The sequence below is a fragment of the Bradysia coprophila genome, unplaced genomic scaffold (assembly GCF_014529535.1).
Source record: "Bradysia coprophila strain Holo2 unplaced genomic scaffold, BU_Bcop_v1 contig_373, whole genome shotgun sequence".
NCBI classification, from domain to species: Eukaryota; Metazoa; Arthropoda; class Insecta; order Diptera; family Sciaridae; genus Bradysia; species Bradysia coprophila.
In genome coordinates, this window is record NW_023503632.1 from 761080 (window position 1) to 786361 (window position 25282).

Here is a 25282-nt window from a genome sequence, read left to right on the forward strand (position 1 = left end):
TACCGTCCGATAAGCATACTGGCAGCTGCTTCAAAGGTTTTCGAGAGAATTGTCTTCAATAAAGTTTATCAACATGTGAAAGATTATATTACACCAGCGCAGCATGGCTTCGTGACTGGTAAATCGACTCTTACGAATTTACTAGAGTTTGCTACACGAGTCACTGACTCGATTTTGGACGGTGGCCAGTTGGACGTCATATTTACAGATTTCTCGAAAGCCTTTGATCAGGTTTCTCACGGGTTGTTGCTTCTAAAGCTACAGAACTTTGGAATTAAGTCAATTACGCTGCAATGGTTTCGATCATATCTTTTCGGAAGAACCCAATGTGTCGTGATTGGAGGGGGTAAATCGGATAGTATTATGCCGACATCCGGGGTTCCGCAAGGATCGATACTAGGGCCTCTCTTGTTTTTACTCTTTATTAATGATTTGCCAGACATCTTCACTTCATCTAGCTCGTTATTCGCCGACGACAACAAAATCTTTCGAAAAATCGAGTGTTTGGCAGACGGAACTAGCTTGCAATCGGACATCTCATCTTTTTCGGAATGGTGTGATAGCAATAATCTAAATCTCAACCCAGAAAAGTGCTCGGCGCTGTCGGTAACCTGCAAACCGCAACCGATCAACTATCAATACTCCATAAAGGATAAGCCGATAGAAAAGAAGACAATCAAAAAGGATGTCGGTGTCACGTTTGATAGTAAAGAAAGCTTCGCTGCTCACGTCAATGAAATCACGAAAAAGTCGTATCAATTGATTGGATTTATCTTTAGAAGTACTCAGAGCTTCAAACGTCCGGCTAGCCTGATCAAGCTTTATAACACGTATGTTCGGAGCAGACTGGAGTACTGTAGTACAATCTGGAACCCCTATTATGTGAAATATAAAGAACAAATCGAGAAGGTGCAACGTAAATTTACGAGGATGCTGTATTATCGTTTCAACTGGATTAAACCCGACTATCAAACTAGACTGGAACACTTGAAAATGAAGTCATTAGAAACCCGTCGCCTTGAGCTAGATGAAATGGTCTTGTACAAACTGGTTCATGGAAGAATTGCCACTAGTCTGTCGTCGCGCATCAAACCTCAAGTACCTCAACGGTTTACTCGGCAAAGTCGTCTTCACCTATTCTGCCTTCCTACGCCATCGTCGAACATACAGCTTAATTCACCAGTATACCGCATGCAGCACCACCATAATATCTATTTCCGGCTCAACGACATTTTCAATTCGTCTTATAACGAATATAAGTCAATGGTTAAGGGACTGTACCCGTTTTAGAATTTCCCCGTCATGTCCATATACTTTTTTTCAATTTCTAAATTTTTAATTTTCTTCTTAATCTTTTAGATTTTACTGTATCAACTTTCTAGTTATAATTTAAGTTAAGTTCGATGTATAATTGGGCTTCGGCCTGTTCGTTGGAACTATAAATAAATAAATAAAGATAAATTTAACTGGCTGTATCGGGGTAAGTCTCAGATGAAATGAACCTTACATTCCAATTATAGACAACTTTAAGCTTTTGTGGGGAGTGTATTCGATAGAGATGACAGAAGCTTTCTCAGTACCATTTTTCCCAAGACATTTCACTTTTACTAAATTCCAATATGGCGGCCGGCCACCATTTTGTTAATAAATCGTAAATCGTAAATACCTTTCAAACAAAACAAGCTTGGTATTCAGCTACCACTTTGGTATTCAACTACTAAATTTTCGATAAATAGGCAAGCGAGCCGACTAATTTCATCAATCGGTGTGCATCTCTCAAACGGTAAAAATCTCTATGATCTCCGTATTAGCTTGGTAGTCAACTACCAAATAATCGATTTATATATAGATAGGACGAATAATTACATCATGCGCATCTCTCGAATAGGAAACATCTTTTCGGCTAATTATTTTGGTAGTCTAACAAACTTTCAAATTGCAATGTCTGCTATGAGCGCTCGGTTACCAGATAACAAATAATAATAATTTGTCTCTTGTTGATTTGCTCATAGTAGCATTCCAATTTACCATCGTGGTAGTCAACTTCCAAATAATCGATTTATAAATAGACCAGCAGGACGAATAATTTCATCAGTCGGTGCCGTCGGTGCGCATCTCTCGAACAATCAACTTCTTCGCTGATAATTATTTTGGTGATCAACTACCGAACTTTCAAATTGCAATATCGGCTATGAGCGATTGGTTACCAACGAATAATAATGATTTGCCTGGTGTTGATTTGTTCATTGCAATTTTAACTGTAATCAATCAAATTACGTATTTGGCTGTAATCACCCTAAATTATGATTTCTGACACATGGACTGCAAGGAAAAGAGTGGATGATGTAAGTGATTTTAAAGGGCTCATAGCTTTTCAGCAAAATAGAGAATGAAATTAGAGCGATGAAAAATTTCACTGTGGAATTTTTGCGACAGACTAGTTTGTGGAATTTGTAGAACCAACTGGAAATATTGAAGTTTTAAGTAGAATTTTGTGGAAATATTGGATTTTGAGTGGAAATTAATCGAAAATTTAGGATTGTTCTGATGAATACATAATTGACTTCGAATCCGCTTCAATTAGATTTCTTAATCTTTTACTTGTATTTTTGTGTTGATATTATCACTTCTAAAAACATGGAATTATTGGAATGGTTGGGCAGATTTTTTGCCAGTGGTTTCACCTCTCGGGTGATTAGAAAAGAGATAACATTTTGACAATGATCCTGTAGAATAAAGTTGGGTCAGTTTTCCTTGTGGCTTTCTAATAAAAATATTTTAATTTTTTATTGATCGGGTTTTGAGAGGAAATTAAATCAAATTAATTAATTGATAAAATGCACAAATAATGTTTTCAACAGCTGAAGTGAAATACCGCAAACCATAATGTTGTTACAATGCCTTCAGAAACATCTGTCGTAAAAAGTTGTTAATACCTACTTGCCTTGTAGAATAGAAAAACATTATGAAAATGTCGTAGTTGTATCTCAGGCCCTATGGGAATTCGGGGAATGCCCAAAAGGATTTTATACTTTCTGTTTGAACGAATAGTCTTTTACAGATGTTTGTCATTCATTGTCCGAATGGCCTTTAAGTAGCGAATAGATATGCAGCGAATGTAACAGAAGCTTCGTTGGATGAACCGATTCAGTAGTCGGCATTATGTATGAAGTTCAGCGCCACTTAAATAAAAGCCGCCAGCAATTTTTAAAATTTTTATTTCCATAGGGTCTTAAGCTACAATCAATTATTCTAAATAAATTAACTAAATTATGACGCAAGTCTTCAACTGAAAAAGACAATTCCATTTAACTTAAACTTATAATAATCGGAACGACTTCCATTCTTCATTCAGCAAATTAACTTAAATTTTCAGTTTATTTTGTACACAACTTGTTCGGTTCTTGTTCAATGTTCTGCAATGTTATATTTACTTATCACGCAAAGTAACTACTTCTGTTTACCAAGCATACCAACCATAATGTTTAACTCAATCAAATAACCATCACAAATACTACATCATATAGTCGTCAAAAATACTCTTTTTTTATCGTCTCGTAATTAGAGCTCATTATGAATGTATTCCGTTGTCACCTTTGCTTCACCGTCATGGAAATCTGCACAGTCTACCGGGAATCGTACCTTGACATTTACAGAAAAAATTCAATCAGAAAATTGAAGTTGATTTCGAAACTTATTTGTTGTGTTTGGGATGTCTACTACTAGTCATTTGCTCTGTAGTCTAGCGTGTGTTCCGTGGAAAATGTATAAGAATTTCGATTAATGGTTTTCGTGGTCTAGATACATATCGAAAGTTATGACTCAACAGCAGGGACTACTTTCAGAAAAACATTTTCTCGAATTTTCCCAAATTTTGCCAAAAATGTTTTCCCGAACATAATCTCCGATCACACTGTCAATGTAGTCAGGAACGTTCAAAAGACGATACGACGATAATATCGTTCGACAATTCTTCACCCAGGACGATAATATCGTCTAAATATAAAATTTTATATTGTCTAGACGATATTGTCGTTTTTTAACGATAATATCGTTCATTACATGTAAAACTGTCCCGCCACCTTCCCGTAAATAATATTTATCATAAAACACTTCAAGTGGATGTAAAATGAAGTAATTTCGCATGTTGATGCAGCTAATTGACTTACAAACCAATCATTTTGTTTTGATCAGCTTATTTCAAAACAAATTTTGCATATCCGGCGGTGGAAACGGAAAATTTTATATTTTTTTGAGAGATTAATCTAATGACTCAATTAGGTCTGAATCACATCAGTTCAGTCAAAATATAATGGAAAATGAACATTGAATTATTTGGTATATAGAGAAATGTACGGGGAGTGAGGTATTCAGAATCTTTTACTTCATGATCCTTAACATACCACATGTCATGGCTGTCTAAAGGTTTCATGAGATTTAAGGTGAATGACATCTTGACAGCCATGTTCAACATAATTAGTCACTGCTTTGGAAAGCTGAGGTGTTAATTGAAGCTCCACGTTCAAAACCAGAGGCAGCAGAAAAATGTTGCTGAAGTGAATGTTTATAATGCAATATGACTCTATGTGGCTTGCTATAACATCTTCTGCCCAGCATTAATAATTGAGTCTCGTACTTTTCTTGTTTAACGTTTTAGCAACCGAAATGATCGCAAATCTTTTATTTTTTTATCTTCGCCTATCAATAGCAGATAACTCGTCTTCTGAAAAGGTTAACGACATAATATGCGTTCGTTTCGCATCTATCACAACTGTCCAACAATATCGTCGAGATGAAATAAATGACCAAAATTCTTACCTGACAATTATATGGTTCGTTGATCACGCCAAACAATGTCCAAAATGGTGTTCCAGTTTCTGAACTAATAAACCATGCAGCCGCCATACTACCGAATTTCGTAATACCCGGCTTAATGCCGGCCAAACCTAATTGTTCGTTCGGATCGTGTGAATTCAATTCACACATAACATATTTATCACAATGTGGTGTACGCGTAGCAAATCTATAGGCACGATGAACCTTTAGAACAGGTTCTATGACCTAAAAATGAAATATTAAAAAGAAAAAAATTACAAAAAAAAACGAAATTTCTTCCACACATCTTCTTCGTCTATATCAAGTGACCTCAATGGTGACTGAAAGAGTTTGTATATTCATCATTACCTCTAAATTGACAGTATCGGTTAATTTATCGCTCAGCTCTGTGGCGTTGAACTTTTGCAGTAATCCTCTGGCTTTGCCCAATTTAAACAAATCTTTGACGTAATTTACCGCTGGCTTCACGTAGGTGATTGATGCGATTTTCGCATTTAAATGTTGTCGCGATACGTGATCGACCAATGTTGATAGCGTTTCGCTGGGTCGGGTCGGATCGAACAGGGCGTGCTTGGGAATGCCTTGGGACTGTAAGAATCCGTTGAACATCAGTTGAGCCGTGCCAAAGTAACTGAAAACGAGTTGGTTTTAATTCCTGGTTTTCAAATATTGTCTGAGTAGCTAGCGGGTTGCAGGATATTATAGTCTCAGTATTAAAGAAGAAGCTGGCAGAAATTAGGAAGTCAGGTTAGGTCAGACTGTTTGCATATTATCTTTCCAAAAACACCTTCCATTCATCCTGGGTGATATTATTGTCCAGGGCAATAATATCGGCCAGAGGGTAATATTATCGTGTTCTGGGCGATACTGATTGCTTTTTCAATGAATGTCATCACTGAGCGATAATATTGTCGAGAACTGCATATTTTCGTCTTTTGCACGTTTTTATCGTTCGAACCGCTAATCATACGGTAGAAACGTTTCGTCTCCAAGAATCTTGGTTTGACTGTCTGGATTCTCTTATGCTAAATTTTTTTTCTGAAAATCCCTGTTTATGAGTCGTAAATGAAGCTTTTTTAGAGAGAGAACACCAATGACGTTCCGCACACCCTTTTAAATCAACTAGTAAGGAGTATTATCTTGTCACAGAGACTTAATCTCTTACATTTTACAGTCCTAATTATACTTCATTAAAGTACCAATCGGTCGAAAATTAAGAAAGCGATTCATTTTTGATATTTACTTTATCTGAATTCTCTGTTGATTGACTGGAGAGCGATTACGACATCAATTCTCTTTCCTCTACTATTCTATGTCAATTCTACCGATAGAGGACGATTCGCTATTTCACTGAAAGATGCCGCTGCAGCAAAACCAATGTCAACAGAAATTAAAAAAAATTACTCGACGGATTTTAGTAAAATAAAATGCCATCGTATATGACTCCGGACTCTGAACAGCAATCCGTTTTTCAATTAGCCCTACATTTTCTTCTCTAAGGGTTTAAAAAAACGCTTGCTATCGTTTCATAGCTTTTTTAAGACTCATATCGCCAAGCTGATATACGCACGATTGAAAAATTGATTGCTGTTCCAGAGTCCTGAGGTCATGTACATTTTATTTGACTAAATCCGTCGGGTAAAAAGTTTAATATTTTTCTATTTACATTGGCGTTGTTGCAGCGACATCTTTCAGTGGAACAGCGAATCGCACTCTATCGATAGAATTGAGAAAAGAGAACTAATGCTGTAATCCCTCTACTGATTGATTGTTCTTCTGATATCATTCTACTCGGGGCTAAAACTGTACGGACATGCAAATCCAACAGTGATGGCTGTATCAAATTTTGACACATTAACTGTATGCCAATTGATGAATAATTATATCGAATTAAATCGATAAATTGTGAATAATGAAATTGTATGCTGGCAGGTAAATGGCCAGATACAAAATCAATGTCAGTGTCCCAATCACCAATATTGACCGTGTGCTGTAGGCATCAAGTGTGAACATACATGAATGCGAACTAAGTAAATATAGAACGTAAAAGTATAAGAAAGAAGAAAACGATTATTACGCTTGTCGTACAAGTGAAATAATATACAAAGTTGCAATCATATGACTCGGTTGACTTGGTGTATATACTAATACACATCACAAAATCATATATTTCTTCGACTTGGCCGTACCGTCTTTTATTGAATATTAATATGTTGTATGTTTGGTTATATATACGTACGGCAAATAAATATAACGGTACCATAAATAAACGGAGGTGCTTAACGAATGGAATGTAATACTTAACTGTTTTGTCATCATCAATAAAAATCGTAATCATTAAGTATTTTCGTCTGAATTTTTTGTTTTTTTTTAGCAGAAACCATAATTTCGGTTATTCAGTTTGGTTTTCTGTTTATTTTGCAAAGCCGAGAAAAAACCCACTAATAAAACATCATTGACCCATATGACACGAACCTAATGCGTTACACGTAATATATTGATTGTGATAAATTTTGTTCGATTATCTCTGTCGTCCGAATTTGCATAATAAATTTGATAGAGTTGTTTGTATCTATTCGGGACTGGGTTACCATTGATGGTGTCGCTGAAGTTTTAATAGCCAAACAGTTAGTAAAAGTAGAACTGATTTCATTAAAATCGTTCTAGAATGTCTGACTGATCGCTTAATATGCAAATGAGGATTACATTTTTGGCATGAATTTCGTAATTTCGCTTAACGAGGTTTGATTAGAAGAAGCTCTCAACAATTGATTTGTATTTGATTTGTTCGTTTATAGAAATCACTATAACAACCTTTTACGGCCAATAAGTGCAGTCTGGACCACCGGCTTGTCATAACTTCCAAACCACACCTTAAAACCACAGTATGTTAATACTCTCTGAGGAAAGTTATGTGCTCGCCTAAATGTAGGCTAGACATATGCACACAAATTCATAGTATTTGGGTTATGTCATACGAGTCACATTGTTGCAGCCACTAAACACGCTGCAACTACCCGAATGGTGAAACTTGAGTGAACTTTGGAACGTCTGACACGGGAATTGAACACAAATCATTTTGGTCGTAGGCTAGTATGTAAACACTGAGCCATCCCGTCCGTAATTGACGTGTGGATAGGGTTCCCATTGAGCTGTATCTTTCCCGCGTCTCTTTCTTAATTATGATCTTCTTCGACTGATTTACAGAGTTTCAACTTACCGTTGATAAACCGCTGGATCCGCAATATAATTTGCCCAATCTGCCATGTACAGAATGAATGTCTTTAGCCATCTTCGTCTGAACGACTGATTGTGCAGCGAGCTGAATAGTCTGTCGTAATCTAATTTACCATCACGACCGGTGAAACCCTGAAAATGAAATAATTTGCTTTTAATGACACTGTTCAGTGGCCTTTGTCAGTCAAAATAAATGGAAGGGCCTAGTTTAATGTCCTATTAATTGATTCAAAGTGATTCTGCTGAGAAATCGTTGAAACGTGTTGAGGGTGAATTTCAGAGAATTATTGTTAGGTGAATTGATCTAAACCACAGCGCTGCTCTTAGCATGAACACTGAGTTGACAAGTGTCAAATTTGGAGGCTTTAGTGATATAAGAGGTACCGCGAAGCAGTGCTGTACCTAAACGCTCCGAAATGAATCAACATCCGTATTAGATTTATGGCATTAAAATTTAACCCTTTGTCAAACTAAGGTACGGCGGACTCATACAATCTTTATAAAAGTATGAATGAATTACCACGGCACCGGTAACTCTACTGTTTATTAATAAATGGTGATCGTATCAGAAAAAGTGCATCAGTAGATGCAAAACGAAAGAAGCATTCTCTCCTATTCGATTTGACATCTATTCATCATGCACGAAAATACATCTTGTAAGTAAATTCAGTCGTGCTCTTTTTCGAGTTGAGTTCTTCGAAAATTTCACTCAGCATTTTTCCATAAAATTGGAGCATAGATCATCTGTTAGCTCTTCTTGTCTCTGATTGATATGAAACTCAACACAATTTTAGTTGGTCAAAATTACTAAACCAAATATTTTATTGACGCCATTCCCGTAAAAGGTTCATTTAAGTACCTTGTATACATTTCAACATGACCAGTCATACAAATTTCAATGTCAGTCTTCCAGAGGTTGATACATCGAATTACAATGTTAAAATGCTGACAGTGGAATGTTGTCTACCTGACCATTTTTTAACATTTTTTTATCTTCTTTTTGTCTTCTTCAAACTTGATATTACAAACATTAACAAGTAACACAATATCCACGTAAAAAGTGGATGGTGTATGCTGTATAAAAACCTAATGCATTTCTAATGTAATATCATAGAAAAAACCGAAACAGTGAGCAAGCAGCACAGTAAATAGACCTTTTTAAAAGCGATGTTTTGCTCCGTTGGTTGATGAACTTAAAGTGTTAATGTAATTGATAACCAGAAAGAGTCATTTCTGTTGTGCAGCTACGAAAAATGCACCGGTACTTACCTTGAATATTGAATGTACGCCCGACTTTTTCCACAATGCTTCAGCCAATTCGGAATTCGAGAAATGATCCCAAATCACGTGAATTTTCTCTAAGAACGGCGGTAAGACCCAGGCGTGTTCCTTATGTTTGGCATGAATTTCATCACCTTCAGGTCCCGTAAACGAATTGTACGCCTGCACAACCATCGGCAATAAACTCATCAACCCGTCTTGAGCATCATTACTACCACGACCTTGTTCCTTATTCGTATTAATAAACGCTGACGCAATATTGATTATCGTATCGATACCAATGCCTCCATTCTGGGCGTCGTTTGAACGTTTCTGTCTGCCATTGGCATCCGTATCCGAATTGCTGCTGGTAAACATTTCCAACACATTACTAATGATCGACGGATCGAATCCACCACCACTTCCACCACTATTAGCCATTAAACTTCCTATTCCGGATATGATCTGAGCGGCACCGATACCGCCTCCATCCGATTTACCAGCAGCACCATCCGGTTGCATCATATTACCGATCAACGAAGCAATTCCGCCCAGGCCATTGCCACCACCATTCTGATTGGCTATCGTTTCCTGGAGAAATGTGGTTGCCATGTCCAGAAACGGATTTGAATCATCGTCATCACTACTAGGTCGTTGTGTCGAATGTTGCCAGGATTTATCCACCGAAACGATGGCGATGAATATGATAATTTGAAGATTCATCTTTCGGTTTGTATAGTTCCAGTGACCCAATTTTTAATTCGTTAAATTACAAGAAAAAAAAACGGCGACACGAATGAGAGAACCAAAATAGAACAACGGAGAATTTTATGTCGATTAACGTATATATAACACTGTGGTGTGTATGTACCGCTGATCACATTGATTCGCACTGAATAATAATTAATTTACTTTATTGGCACACTAAAAATGCGTGTATTATGTGGGCCAGACTTCCTGAATTATTACAAAATAGAACTTTCGAAAAGAAAACAATTTTTGTCGGTGAGACTATCACATTCGAAATTAAAAGGTTCTTTCTTCACCAACAGAAATTTTTTGTACTTAAATCCACGTCAACACAATAAGAAGTTTGAACAATATCTGATTCAACAAGTTAACCAGAGTCACTCTATAACAGTATTATCCGCACATAACACTTCTTCTGGTTCTTGTACAAATACCTGCGCAATGGCATAACAAACAAGTTACCTGAAGAAAGAGCAATATAATCGAAGTGAAAAATGTGTGTAGTTACCATACACCATTGTGTGTAAGTATGCAAAGAAAGCAGTTCAAGAAACGTTCTTTCAGTGAACAGTGGTGAAATGGGAGTATATGTGCCTATTCATTCTTTTGAAGAAATAGAGACTGGTTTATGATATAAACAGATCGGTCGATTGATCTATAACTAGATGGCCACTAGATCGTCGAATATGCGTTGAATGTACCAACTGCATATTCATCTGCAGCGAGAATTCTCACCAATTTTTTTTTTACAAAACTAAATACCGATTTCATTTCCTGTTCTACTTTTATTCCTGGTATTATGGAAATAAAAACGCCTCACTCACGTTCACTCACTCAATTCGCCACTGTTGAGTCATCAAACCAAAACAAATATTATAACAATTTGCAAGCAACAACTCAGCCGAGTAAAGCTGCTAGTACCATAATGCGATCGGTCATTATTATGATGTTGTATACACGTATGAATATATGAGATTTAAAGCATTCGTAATTTGTATGCTCATGCATTGCATATTTTACAGTACTCACTGAATGTTCGCTTATTATACCTTATATAGCGATGCAGTGCTAATAATCTGATCTGAACGGCAATCGGATTAAATGTGTTACTTTATTTGTGGAAAGAATCTCCTCGGCTCTAGTTGGATAAGAAATAAGACTGCGAGGCAGGGAACAAAAAGTTATTTATTTGTTCCTATGGAGCTGTGCCAAAGACTGTATCATACAGCTTGAGTAATAGATTTTTAGACTCAGCGAAATATTCATTCACGTCAACACATAGATAGCTTCATAATATGCATGAGGCGAGAGACACTGTTATGTCGTCATTTCTTTATATTGATGGAAGCGTTTTTTCATAGTTTTAGTAACTTGTACCCAAAATAGTTATTTACAATAATATACCAGCATACGATTCGGTGTTGCATACATCGTTTTATGCAATGAAGAAAATGAAATACATCCCGACGTTAGGCGTGGTGTAACGCCAGTAACCCGTAGCTTTTATCGCACTAGTACGAAAAAATGTGTTCATAAGACACCCGCTGTGTAAGTTGTAAATATCATCACCATTCTCACTCTAAATTTGGACTTCTTATTAATTAATTAAGGAGGTTTTAGCACAAAAGTAAGGAGAAATAAGGAAATTGTTAGTTGAAAGGAAAAATTAGGAGAAATTTTTCGATAAAAATCGAAATTATTCTAAGATGAAACGCATTATTGTTTATTTTGACGTATCGTTTTTGTAAAATTAACTTTTATCACGATGAAAATTTGAATATTTTGGGTGCTTTTAAGGCTTGAATTAGATTCTTAGCAAAGCTTAGCTTTACCAATTATCACTGTAATTGCGCTTCAAAATTCAAAATAAAATTTTGACGTACCTATCGTTTTTGTAGGGTAGCAGTTTTCAATCAGTTTTCGATGCGACAAAATTTTTGAAATTTAAGACGTGAATTCTTACTTGACCCCACCCTCAAGTTTAAATTGCTGGATTAGATTTTGATCTCGTTAACTGCAAAAGCTGTTGTTTGTTATCCCGCTCGAATTTCGAAAAAGTAATAAATTGGTGAAAGTATAAACGTATAAATTTGAAAGAAGTAAGTGTAAATAAGGCTAAAACCTTGAATTGTTTGTAATAAGGACGCATGTCTGAGACAATGTTAAGGGTGATTTACATGTTAAATCAAATAGTTCTACTCGAGACTCTTCAGCCGAGAAGCGGCGTGGAACCACAAAAATATATGTTAAAGCAGTCATGTTGGAACGATCATGAGCTACGAAACCACCTTTTTATTAGAGTTCTTTGTGTTGAATAATACAAAAAATTATTTTTGCCACGCAGCGAATTTTTTTCTTCTTAATTTTGATCAATAGAAGAAACTGACAAACTAAAATGAAAAATCATAATATTTAAATGTGTGTGTGACAGCTCCGTGTACATACAGGTAAAAGGGACTCCTAATGTCAAAAGTAAAGGGCTCATAACGTCAAAACCACAGCAAAGTTGACGTTTTTGTGTTAGTGGTGTGTGATATAATTTTTCAATGAATTTCGGGTCATAATTCCTCTATGATTTTGATTTCCGTCGATGAAATTTGCAAAAAATAATGAAAATAAGGATTTTTTTAATAAAATAAGGAGGTTTTTATAAAAATAAGGAAAAATAAGGAAATAAGGAGGTGTGAGAGGCCTTATCATCACTAAATGGCATTGTAGAATTTATGCATTCCATTTCGGCCTCGCCTCGAGTTACCAATTTCCTTAAAATCTACATTTAAGCACGAGTTATGAAAATAGCTCTGCAAAATTCTGCCGTAATTTGCAGAAAAGTTTAGTGATGTCATGTTAGTTTTGTTTAAATTTTTCACTAAGTTCTTCATGCAAATTTACGACAGAATTAGTGAAATTCTTCCGAAGGATAAAGAACAAAAGTTTTTCCGATGAATTTGGCTAATTGAGACTAAGTAACATATAGCTATTTTGCTAACTAGTTAGTAAATAAGTTTGTTTTGCGCACTAGATGTGAGTTTGCAGATACGAGCGGAGCGAGTTCGGCAACACATCGTGTGCGCAAAACAAGCCCATTTACTAACGTGTTAGCAACAACTTTTTATCTACTGTTAGTTGAAATATTCATAATTTTCAAGCAAAACACATCAACACAAAATCCTGCTACACATGATCGTAGTAGGATTCTGTCAATTGCGTGCGCATAAGTTGCTATATTGGTTATATGCATTAAGCATATAACTAAGTATATAAACTTATGCGTACGGAAATTTTAGTGTGTAAATTGACTGTCTTTGCTAACTAGATTAATGCTGAAAAATATGAACTTTTTCAACTTACAGTAGATAAGGTAAGCGAGGTAGTAGCTGACCGTCTAAGCAATTGTTCAACTGGTCATCAGTATCTCAGGATGATTTCGATGAAGCTAAGTTTTTCCTTCGTCAGAATTTAATTTGATCTGTTCCCATTCCGTAGAATATCAGAAATATTTACAATTAATTAATTTTTATTGTAAAAAACTGATTTTACTGAAGCACTGTTTTTGATGCAGTATACAGGCAGCTATAGCTGACCACTAAAAAACGGATGTTTTTATACCTGACCAGTCTTGTTGCAGTAGTTGACCGCTACAAAATTAAGACATTTTTCACATTTTTCGCAATAATTTCGCATTATTCGACACATTTTCACTCTTAATTCACTGATATTAACCAATTTCAACGATAAAAACGCATAAAAACACAAAATATCAACGAATTTTAATCACATCATTTTGTACACAACAATGCACATGGAACACATTTGCACATTTGTCACATGAAGAAAAATGTACGGAATTTGGTGCGGTCAACTACACAAACATGGCATATTTTTGATGCAATGTTTTGACCACCATGTAATTAATCAAATATTAACTTTTAGACGCTATTTATGTTAATAATAGTAATTGTCGAACTATTTACTACCTAAAAACACCAAAACTTTGTCCATTAATAATTCTTTTGTCAATAAAAACCTTAAATTAGACCACACCGATCTTACGATTTTCTTAAGAAATGTGCAACTTTGTACTGAGATGGTGCACTGGTTTCATTTTATGGTTTTATCAAATAAGTAAACATAATAATCGAATTATTTTCATGAAAAAATTAATCTTTAGGCTCTAAAGATTAATTATAACGTTAATTTGCGTATTTTCATTTGTAATTATTTTCCAAAACTGATAAATAATGTAGCTGGTCAGGTACACCTGCACGGTCAGCTATACCCCCGCTTACCTTAATAGTACATTTTCTACCTTGGTGTATATTTCGAGAATAACTTCGTATGTACAATTGTATATAACGAGCGCCAGCGAGTGTATATACAATTGTACATAAGAAGTGATTCGAGAAATATACATCAAGGTAGAACAATGTTTTATCTCCTGCAAGCTGATATTTCATACATTAGCGAAATTACCACAAAAATTTGGATTTAATTAATTAAGCATGTTGTTTTAAAACGCATTCACAACAAAAACGAGCCATCAGAACAGTCGGAGCGTTTGCTGCGACAGAGCCCCGTACAAACCCGTATATCTATTGCGTACGTGACCCTAGTGCGTCTGTCACCCTACTTTGACCGTAAGCCTATGCGCCGGTTAAAGTAGTTAAAGTAAAATTATTATGTAATGTGTACATCTTAGAAATTGCGCATAGCGCAATTACGAAGCCCCGTACGACGTTCCTTTCAAATAAAACAAAAATTTCAAATAGCCCTAAAATTTTAATTTATTGAGTATAAATACACATAGGGCCTATTATCGGCCTCAGTCCGAGGATCCAAATTTTTTTTTTCAACTACATTCTATTCGGCCTTTGATTACCTTCCAAATGAAACAAAAATTACGAAAAACGGATGAAATTTGCTCGAGTTATATGTAAAATACACATAGGCCTAAAATTTTAATTTATTGAGTATAAATACACATAGGGCCTAGTAGCGGCCTTAGTCCAAGGACCCAAATTTAATTTTTTTTTCGACAACATTCTATTCGGTGTTCGATTATCTTTCAAATGAAACAAAAATTACGAAAAACGGATGAAATTTACTCGAGCTGTATGTAAAATACGCATAGGGCCCTAGTAGCGGCCTTAGTCCGAGGACCCAAATTTAATTTTTTTTCAACAACATTCTATTCGGCCTTTGATTACCTTCCAAATGAAACAAAAATTACGAAAAACGGATGAAATTTGCTCGAGTTATATGTAAAATACACATAGGGCCCTAGTAGCGGCCTTAGTCCGAGGACCCAAATTTAATTTTTTTTCAACAACATTCTATTCGGCCTTTGATTACTTTCCAAATGAAACAAAAATTACGAAAAACGGATGAAATTTGCTCGAGTTATATGTAAAATACACATAGGGCCCTAGTAGCGGCCTTAGTCCAAGGACCCAAATTTAATTTTTTTTTTCAACAACATTCTATTCGGTGTTCGATTATCTTTCAAATGAAACAAAAATTACGAAAAACGGATGAAATTTGCTCGAGTTATATGTAAAATACACATAGGCCTAAAATTTTAATTTATTGAGTATAAATACACATAGGGCCTAGTAGCGGCCTTAGTCCAAGGACCCAAATTTAATTTTTTTTTCGACAACATTCTATTCGGTGTTCGATTATCTTTCAAATGAAACAAAAATTACGAAAAACGGATGAAATTTACTCGAGCTGTATGTAAAATACGCATAGGGCCCTAGTAGCGGCCTTAGTCCGAGGACCCAAATTTAATTTTTTTTCAACAACATTCTATTCGGCCTTTGATTACCTTTCAAATGAAACAAAAATTACGAAAAACGGATGAAATTTGCTCGAGTTATATGTAAAATACACATAGGGCCCTAGTAGCGGCCTTAGTCCGAGGACCCAAATTTAATTTTTTTTCAACAACATTCTATTCGGCCTTTGATTACTTTCCAAATGAAACAAAAATTACGAAAAACGGATGAAATTTGCTCGAGTTATATGTAAAATACACATAGGGCCCTAGTAGCGGCCTTAGTCCAAGGACCCAAATTTAATTTTTTTTTTCAACAACATTCTATTCGGTGTTCGATTATCTTTCAAATGAAACAAAAATTACGAAAAACGGATGAAATTTACTTGAGTTCTATGTAAAATACACATAGGGCCCTAGTAGCTTTTCACTTCTAAGGCCCTAACTCACGGTCCACTCACCCGATTTTAAAAAACTTTTTTTTCCTGGATTGGTATTGACAATACCTATCATTTGCCGTGTCATTTACATTTCCATCGTTTATTTTGCCATAAATATCACCAAAAGACCTTAAATCACTTAGGTGGCCCTAACTCACGAAGGGCCGACCCGAATATGCCCATCTTCGAACTTAGCCTCACTATTTTGACTATCTTTCAGGGAAAAAAAAATTTTTTGAAATCGGATTTGATTTACTCAAGATATCGACGTGACGGACAGACGGACAGACGGACAGACGGCCCAAATTTTTATTGCAGATTCGTCATCTATAAACATAGGCAAACACTTTGCCCTTACCGTCTGCTTCGAATTCCATCAATTACACACGGCATCGTAATCCTATAAGCCCCTTTGTACTTCGTACGGGGCTAAAAACATCAGAGAATCCTTTATTTACTTACTCACACACATATACTATCCACCTCAACATTTCGTTCAAATCACATCATTCCGACTACTCTGATTATTTGATCGATGTAGAAGTGACTAACGAACCACTACCGACACCAATTGCATCTCGTTATGTGATTTGTTGGCGTAGTGGTCAGCATGTTTGGTTGATATGCTGCTGGTCCCGTGTTCGCTCCCGCCGTTCGGCGATTTTTTTTTTTTCAAATATGTAGATGGAAAGTAAATTTACCCTAGGTGGGTTATGTGTGAATTATCCAATCGTATAGGCTGTGGTTATGTATGTGTTTGTGTTTATATGCAGAAACGCGTAATGTATGAAATATCAGCTTGCAGGAGATAAACGTAATTATCATTTTGATTGATTGAGTATTCACTTGATAAAATCGTAAATTTACAGTGTGCCGAAAAAGTTGGTGCATATGGATAAACAATAGAACGAACAATTGAAAGTTTTCAGCTCACTACTATTGTTCTGTTGTTTACATGCTCATCCATTATGTCCAAACTTTTTGAGCTCTATGTATTTCCGTACATAAAGTCTTGACGTCACAACTAACAGGTTAGGTGTTTCGGTCTGAGATGATGTCTGCGTCGTTAACACTATTTTCGGATAACAAAGGGCGCCAGACACTAATAGTTATTTGTTTACTGAGGGGACAAAATAGGAAATTACAGCAAAAACTATGTTTGCCAGAACGAAGCGGGGGCCATAATTTCGTTCGAGTTGGAATTTTCTATTTCTCTCCGAGGTGAACACAACGTTTTTCATGTGTACTTTCATTTGTTGGGCCGAAAATGGGGGTTCTGCAGAAATTTTATCGGGTTTTTCTTTCCATTTAGTAGAGGTCCTTGTAGAACAAAAGTCATAAAAATAGTTCACTTTATAGTAGAATGGTGCGCTTTGGACCAGTGATTAATATTGGTAGCCTGAGTCCAAAAAGACTACCACCCCTAAAAAAAACCCACCCCACCACTCACAACCCCTCACCAAAGATTTTAGTGAAAGGGTCACTTCAATGAATTATTGTGAAGCGTCTGTCAATGCTAGACTGTCGATATGGGGCTTAAACGAAAGGTAAGTGTTCATACTTTTTTTATATGACCAAACCCTTTTCAATTTCTCCATTTTCCTCATCAATTTTCCGAGTTTTCCATGAAAATCTATGAAATCTCAAATATGAAGGGTAGTGAATACGTTAAAAAAATTTTTGTGGCTATATCCTTCTGCAATTCTAGCATTGACATACGCTTCACAATAATTCATTGAAGTGACCCTTACACTAAAATCTTTGGTGAGGGGTTGTGAGTGGTGGGGTGGGGTTTTTTGAGGGGTGTTAATCTTTTTGGACTCAGGCTACCAATATTAATTACTGGTCCAAAGCGCACCATTCTACTATAAAGTGAACTATTTTTATGCTAAGGACCTCTACTAATGTAAATAAAGTGCTTGTGTTGGTTGGCGGTTTTTAGGCATTTCCATCAAACACGCAAATTACTATTTTTATTATGCAGACTTCAATAGGGAATGGACTCTGCCACTATTTTTTTTTATCAGTAACATGAAAAGACATATCTTTAGATGCTCAGCAGTTTTTAAGTACAAAGCCTCACCAGATGCTATGACGACCAGAGGCAAAGAAATGACCAACATATATGTAGCTAACAAACTTTCAACTTAGAAGCTTGTTAGGAAAACTAAAGCACAGGTTTTTATGGAACAATAATAGTATGTCATGAGCTGCAAGTACAGTGTACTTAAAAAGTCATTGAACGTATGAACAATATAATTAACAACAAGAGAACAATAGAAGCTTGCTATAAACAAACGATTGTCTGTTCTATTCTAACGACATTCGACACATTCCATATGACCTGCCTCTCTCCCGAAGAAATGATCAAACACCAATGATCCGCAAATGACTCGCACCATTGCCTATATCTAAGAAGCATTAAAATGTTTCATTTTATTTCACCCATTTCAGTTTGCGCATTTCTATTTATTTTTATCTTAATTCAATGTTTTCGTGCAGCATGCGTAAATTCAACAACGAATACACCTTTCATTTACCGCCCCAACAAAAAATTAAACAAAAGCGAAAATCTAATTACATTTTCTACCCTCGTAATTTAATTACCAACATCAACATAATCTGTTTCGAAAAGCAATTTTTCAACTTCACCTTTGGCAAAACCTTTATATGGTTAGCTGGCGGCAACCTTATAGCTTACCTCCACCAAGCTAAAGAGCTATCTCTCACAAAACCACTCACCCACACCATGCATATATATACCGTACAAACGCTTCTATCGAATATACACATTACATCGAGACGCACAGAAGTTCTAACGACAATCCCTCCACATACAATCTCGCACCATTTAATTATAACAAAAAAGCACCTCACTGAAGTGGAGAGGTTGTATGAAGGGATGACATCGAGTATAATATAACATTTCAACATCATGGGAACGAGATCACATGCTCTAATTCCTCTTCGACAAATAAAAATTGCTTTATGAACTGAATGTTATATATATAGCAAGATGGATACAAATGTGCGAATGCTCGACGGTTTTTTTTTTCATTCATTTCGTTTCGTTTTTGTACCTTTTCTTTTAACATTTTTCTGTTGAATTTTTTGTTTTCCTTCTCAATTTTTGTGTATAACACAGACCATCAGGATGGAATGTTTTGTGGGTTAGGGTGAGCAACAACAACATAATCCACACAAATTTTCATGCAACATGATAATTAACACTGGTTGATTGCTAATGGGCATAGCAGATGAAAAAAAGTTTAACAATAAAAATAGATCGTAACCGATAAATGCGGAACGTATTGAAAATGGGACTGATTCGGTTCGGAAAACGTATTAGTGATGGACAATGGAAATACAATTTTACATATTTTTTCCCACTTCACACAAAAGAGGTCAGGGGGAGTGAAATTTTCCTAAAGTTTTACAGATAATAGCCGTGATAATAGCCCGAATGTAAAGATACGAATTAGGCACGAATTGCTAGTATCAACTAGAGTGGTAAATAAACTAGATCGAAACTTCATAAAACTGTTCAATTGATTATAAAAGTTAAGTGACTTTGCCTACTTCTCTTCGTTATGTAAATAGTTAATGTATGGGTAACACATACACTGCAATGTGTTTCTGAAGCTCACGAGATCTGCAACAAGATGAGGATCTGGCATTTCTTAGTGACTTAGGGCCTTATTGACTTTCTATTGAAAATCGGGAAATTTTCCTGATGAAAGAAGCAAAGCCGGGGGAGGGGAAATAAGGATCAAAGATCTGAGTTCCTGTTTTTATTTTTGAAGCCTCCCAGTCTTCCAACCTAATCTAATCCACCCCTACTGCAGCGGCTTCATAATAATCCTTGGAAATAACACTCGAAAAATTACATAACTTCGAAAGGCACACAAGTCTCTCAGCTAAAGAATTGTTCAAGTTCATTTGTATCTTGTACAGTATCGACTTAATCTAACCAACAAATTTCCCGTATATTAGTCTATGATTAGAAGTATCTTGCTGTACACGAGCCCAGTATGAGGAAATTGTGCAGAAACGCACGTATCAATTAACTTCTATTCTAATAAACGTTTCCTATTCTAGTTAGATATATTAAATATATTTCTTATTCACATCAAAACGTAAGTAACAAACGTAAAAGGAACATTGCTGACATAAGTAGTAATTCTGGTCTTGACTCGTCATTATTAAGTGAATGTATGATTTCACAATTAAATTCGATGCCAAAATTAGTGAATTTGGCTGCAAAATTATTGTGTATTACCGCTACAAGCACTCCGAAAGAGCTTGATTTTTCAATAGCACTGATGATTATTCACTCGAAACGTTTGTGTTTGCGGATAACTTAAAACTGTATTCTGTTCATCCATAATAATTATGGTATTATTGAGGAAGCGAAATTTTGTAAAGGTGTTAAAGATTGTCGTGTTTCCAATACTACTGAAATTGTGAAGTGAATGGCAAAATAATCAACTTCTAACTTGAAGTGCTCAACGCCGCCGGCGCGCCGGCGCCGCCGACATTTTACTCAATCAGCGAGCCGCCGCCGACCTCTAAAAACTCACGCCGCCGATGGAGCGTATATCGACGCACACGTCTATATCAATGTAGTCAAAAAATGAAGTTGGTGGCCCTTAAAATGTGCACAATTTTCAAAAAAAGAGAACGAGGTCAATGACCTCAAAAAGCTATTTTTGACTAGCCTAAAACAAAGGACTGAAAATATCTGCATTAACAAAATTTGCCTTTTTTGTGAAGATATTGTAAATGGGAAAATCCGATAAGGTCGTTTAAGTTGTTTCCAATTCACTTATAGTAACTGGGAAAAGTCTCTGCGTCACAACGGAATTCTATATATTCATAAGTACACGTCTAGAACAATCTTAGTGGCATCGTAGCTCTAAAAAGAAGGATTATTCAAATAAAAGGACCGTTTTCGAATCCCTGGCACTGGCGCCCTCAATACAAATATTTATTTTATAAAGATTTCATATTAACGGACATCGAACTCATATTATTTATGGTTTAAGGAAATCAAGATTCAAGTTAAAGCCCGTTAAAGCACACTGTGATATAAAAGGTCATTGTATTCATTTAACTTTGGCTTCAGTTGAACACACATGCAAAATTTAATGCATTATTTACATGCCAAGAAAAGGTAGTCAGGTTAAGCCGTCATTCCAACCTGCGAAAACGTGGATCTTTTCAATGTTAATGCAAAAGTCGACAAAGTGCTCAATGATCCTAGCTCCCAATGCGTGCAACCGTGGCGATAATTCACAATGATCCAATCTATTTCTAAGACTTAGTGTCTAAGTATAGGTAAATGTTTGTTCAACTGAACTTAGGAAGTAGTAGATTATTTCAAGTGATTTTTTCTCTCTAACAAAAGATATCGTGGACACATTTGGGTATTTCTTATGTTTCAACATTACAAATTTGTGGAGAAGAAATTTCTATAAACTTGTCTTCAAAAATGTAAGTTAGTGTACACATGTACACATGACGGTCAAAAACTACATATCCTCAATGAAAATGAACAACAACTCTTAAGACTAAGATCGCAAGCGTCAACTGATTCCCAACAACTTTTTAGCCACAACATTTCAATCAATCTCCACTTGAAACTGTTGAGAGAGTCACATCATAACTTTTCCACCACTACACTCTTTTACAAGTAGATAATGTAATGTAGGTGTTTGATAGTGGGTGAAGAAGAAATTCATAAAATGCAGAAAGTGTATGTGTATATAATGGGACGTGGGTGTGTCCTTGCCAATTTTGTTGGCCGCTCCCATATCTCGACTTACTGGTTGCTTTGACTGGTTAATATGACCGCAGTTGGAAAATAATATGCTAGCCGGAGTGCAAAAGGCAAATCCATAATGTCACGTGAATGTGTTTAAGGGTTGAAATTTCACCATTTTGTTATGTATGGAGCGTATGGAGCTGAAGAAATTGATGTGCGTTCGATTGTTGATAAGACAGAGAAATGGTACGGTTCGAATGGTTGACCAATTATTTTTTGTGGGCCATGTTGGGTTGACAGAGAAACTTATAGTTTAAATGTTTTAAATAAAATGGGAGACAAGGGAAATTTTGGAAGTTAGCTAGGAGTTAGTAAAATGATTAGAGCGATCGGGATTTTTTTTAAATCATTTAGATTCTAAATAAACTTACATTCAAATGTTTTGATGCAAGAATTACTAAATTACTTAATCTATGATGGAGTACGGACGCTAAAACTCAGGCTGTGTGAAATTGAAATTCACAGCATCTCCGATTTGAAAATCCAATGACTCGAGCGGAGCAAGACACTTCTCTTCGCAGAGTGAGAGTCGTAGATGTGGTCTTGTGACACACGGTAAACAAATCTATGCCGAAGTCGAATAAAAAACTTGGTCAATAGACGGTTGATTTATTTGGAAAAGTAGAGACTTCTAGCACTTACAAAGACGCTGTGATTTATGTCCGAAAACGTTCGAAGCTTGTTCGTATGGATGCATTCTCATCAGAAGATGAATTTACATTTCGAGACTAGAATTGTTTTAAACACAACCTCCGGTGAAACTACTGATGCCTTTGTTGTGAAAAATGTTGTGTTCCGGAGTTTCACCTCGGGAAAAAGTTGAAAATTGTATTTTCTCGGGTGACTTGTGGCCCTCGCTACGCTCGCCACAGACAACATCCTCAATTTCTAATTTTCCTTCCCTCGATTAACAAATAAATATTACCAGCGGTCAGCAAAAATCATCCGTATGGGACATGAAAGTGTAGGCTATCAGTAATCCAAAATGACACTATGAGATCTACTGGGGGTGACGATAAAACAAAATTTGAAAATTTGACAATGTCAGTACTATGTCTCGACAAAGCAGCCAAGAGACGAAAAACTTGTTTCTGCACCTGAGTAACAAAATTCAATGTTTTTTCATGCTTTGGGCAAAAATTACGGAATTTTTCTCGTAATTTGGGCCCTCGGCATGAAAAGTTGTATACGCATCTGTTGTAGACGGTTTATTTTAGGCACTTTCGCTTGTCGCCCTCACTTCGTTCGGGCTACAACTCGCGAAATTGCCTAAAATATACCGTCCACAACAGATACGTAAATAACTATTCGTCATGACACCCATATGCGGCCGTAAAACCTCTGAGTCGCAAAAACACAGCCGACGACAGTGCAATTGTATATATATTTTACATGCTTCAAAAACCGTACTTTTCATGTTTCAAGCACTACTTTCGAATCCCTCTGCATGTAACATCCTCTACATAACTCGGTATACAAATGAAAAGTCTCGGTTTAGTGTGTTTATTGACATCGGCTACACAATTCACACGAAAACTCTACTTTTCATCTTTTTATTCCTAGTCATGTAAATAACTATTTTTGTGCTTGAAGACTGAAGTTCGACGGATTTCGACACGCATTCTACGATCGAAAAGTTCAATTTTTCTGTACTTCTCAGAGCGAGGTATTTGCGGCCAAGAAAGTACTTTCTCGGACGCTCTCTCCGGCCGAAAATGGATTTTCATATATATTTTTCCGGCCGCGATCAAGTGTGCTTTTGTTGAAATGGCTGTAGAGTGATTTCTTTGTTAATGGTGTTGTGGTCTCGTCTCATTTCAGTTTTCAAGCACAAAAATCGTCGTTTGTGACTCGTGATGAAAGTTGAATTTTTCGGTGCAAAATGTACGATTTCGGACACGATCGAGTATGCAACAATTGTTGCCAAGAAACATTGAAATGGCTAGAGTGATTTCTTCGTTTGTGTTGCTGTGGTTTCGTCTCATTATGTTCCTCAGTCGCAGAAAACGTCGTTTGTCACTTGCGATGAAAGCGGAATTTGCTTAGCGCACATCGTAGACTTGTCGAACTCGGCTTCACCTCGTTAGGACAAGCTCACGACTGGCCATTAGTTGTAACCAAAAATACTATTCTACAGCTGCTGGTTTGTTTCTTGAAGAAACTTTATTCGCAATCAGCATGCAATCTAAAATAGTAAATCATTCTTCAAATTTAGCTCTGATACTCACTTTATACTTCCTGGTGTTGCGTTGAGTTGTAAGCAAAATTTAGTTACAAGCGTGCTTCATTAACAGACGACTGTTATTGTAATCTAGCTAGCGGCAGTGTCCTGTCCTCACTGGTAAGTAATGATATCTCATAATAAGACTAATGAAGTAATAGATTTTGTACCAGTCAAAGAAAGATTTGGTGATTACATTGGTTTGAATTTACTGTAAATTTACTGATATAGGGATGGAACATAAAATTGAGATCGGGTCCATTCTCACTGCAAAACAAATATAATTTTACCTCTGAAAAGCTACCAAAAAATCAACTAATTCATTATCCGAAAAGGTACTCGAATAATCCATTCCACAGATTGACCAATTATTGAATTTCCTCCGCATAGTATATATGTACCGGTATATGTACGAAGTATACAAATAAGGCAGAAAAGTCATTTATTTATCAAATCTCTTTGATGACTATAATCAAACTCCATTAACAATATAATATTGGATATCCAAACAGAACAACACAGAATGTCGATAATAATATCCTTTCGATACATAATTTGTATATGTTCGGAACGATATGAACCATTTATGATGCTCCGCCTTCCATCCAAAATCACCCTCCATATTTGCACCATATAATATACAAAAGGGGAAATGAACGTTTTTTTTTCTTCTATTTTTCGTTAGAGAATATGAAAACTCTGCCGTTCGACAATGAAAATTCGTGGAGGCAGAGAAAAGCTCACCCTCCCGTTCATATGCGAAATCATTCCGATTTTCGGATGTGGCCACGCCTTTTCTGACTCAACATGTCAGCAACCTTGATGGCTGGGGATGTATATAATGTACCGAAAATGTAACTATGTCCTGAAGTCAATAGAGTAGCTAGTTAGATGACTATTTACGAGTCGTCAATTAGCCTTTAATCGGGAACAGAAAA

At 36.1% G+C, this 25282-nt stretch overlaps 1 protein-coding gene and 1 long non-coding RNA gene across 2 annotated transcripts; one reads left to right on the forward strand and one right to left on the reverse strand.

The window, feature by feature from the left end:
- Positions 1 to 3552: 3552 nt before the first annotated feature.
- On the reverse strand, positions 3553 to 10510 carry LOC119082013. The gene is made up of 5 exons (XM_037191330.1): positions 9343 to 10510; positions 8057 to 8205; positions 5185 to 5467; positions 4819 to 5061; positions 3553 to 3642 (listed from the first exon to the last, which is right to left on the reverse strand). The coding sequence occupies exons 1-5, from the start codon at positions 10054 to 10056 to the stop codon at positions 3562 to 3564; spliced, it is 1470 nt and encodes a 489-aa protein (XP_037047225.1). The 5' UTR covers positions 10057 to 10510; the 3' UTR covers positions 3553 to 3561.
- A 2639-nt stretch (positions 10511 to 13149) lies between these two features.
- LOC119082011 lies at positions 13150 to 20902 on the forward strand. Its single transcript, XR_005088564.1, has 3 exons — positions 13150 to 13301; positions 17820 to 17822; positions 20893 to 20902. It is a non-coding gene; the product is annotated as an uncharacterized LOC119082011 (long non-coding RNA).
- Positions 20903 to 25282: the final 4380 nt, after the last annotated feature.

What these genes read in the sequence shown, in the direction of transcription:
- LOC119082013 (XM_037191330.1), bottom strand. Translation starts at nt 10,056, where the DNA reads ATGAATCTTCAAATTATCATATTCATCGCCATCGTTTCGGTGGATAAA. An exon ending in GCGTACATTCAATATTCAAG is followed by an intron (nt 8,206 to 9,342) that starts GTAAGTACCGGT and finishes TTTCATTTTCAG; the next exon opens with GGTTTCACCGGTCGTGATGG. An exon ending in CCGATACTGTCAATTTAGAG is followed by an intron (nt 5,062 to 5,184) that starts GTAATGATGAAT and finishes TTTCATTTTTAG; the next exon opens with GTCATAGAACCTGTTCTAAA.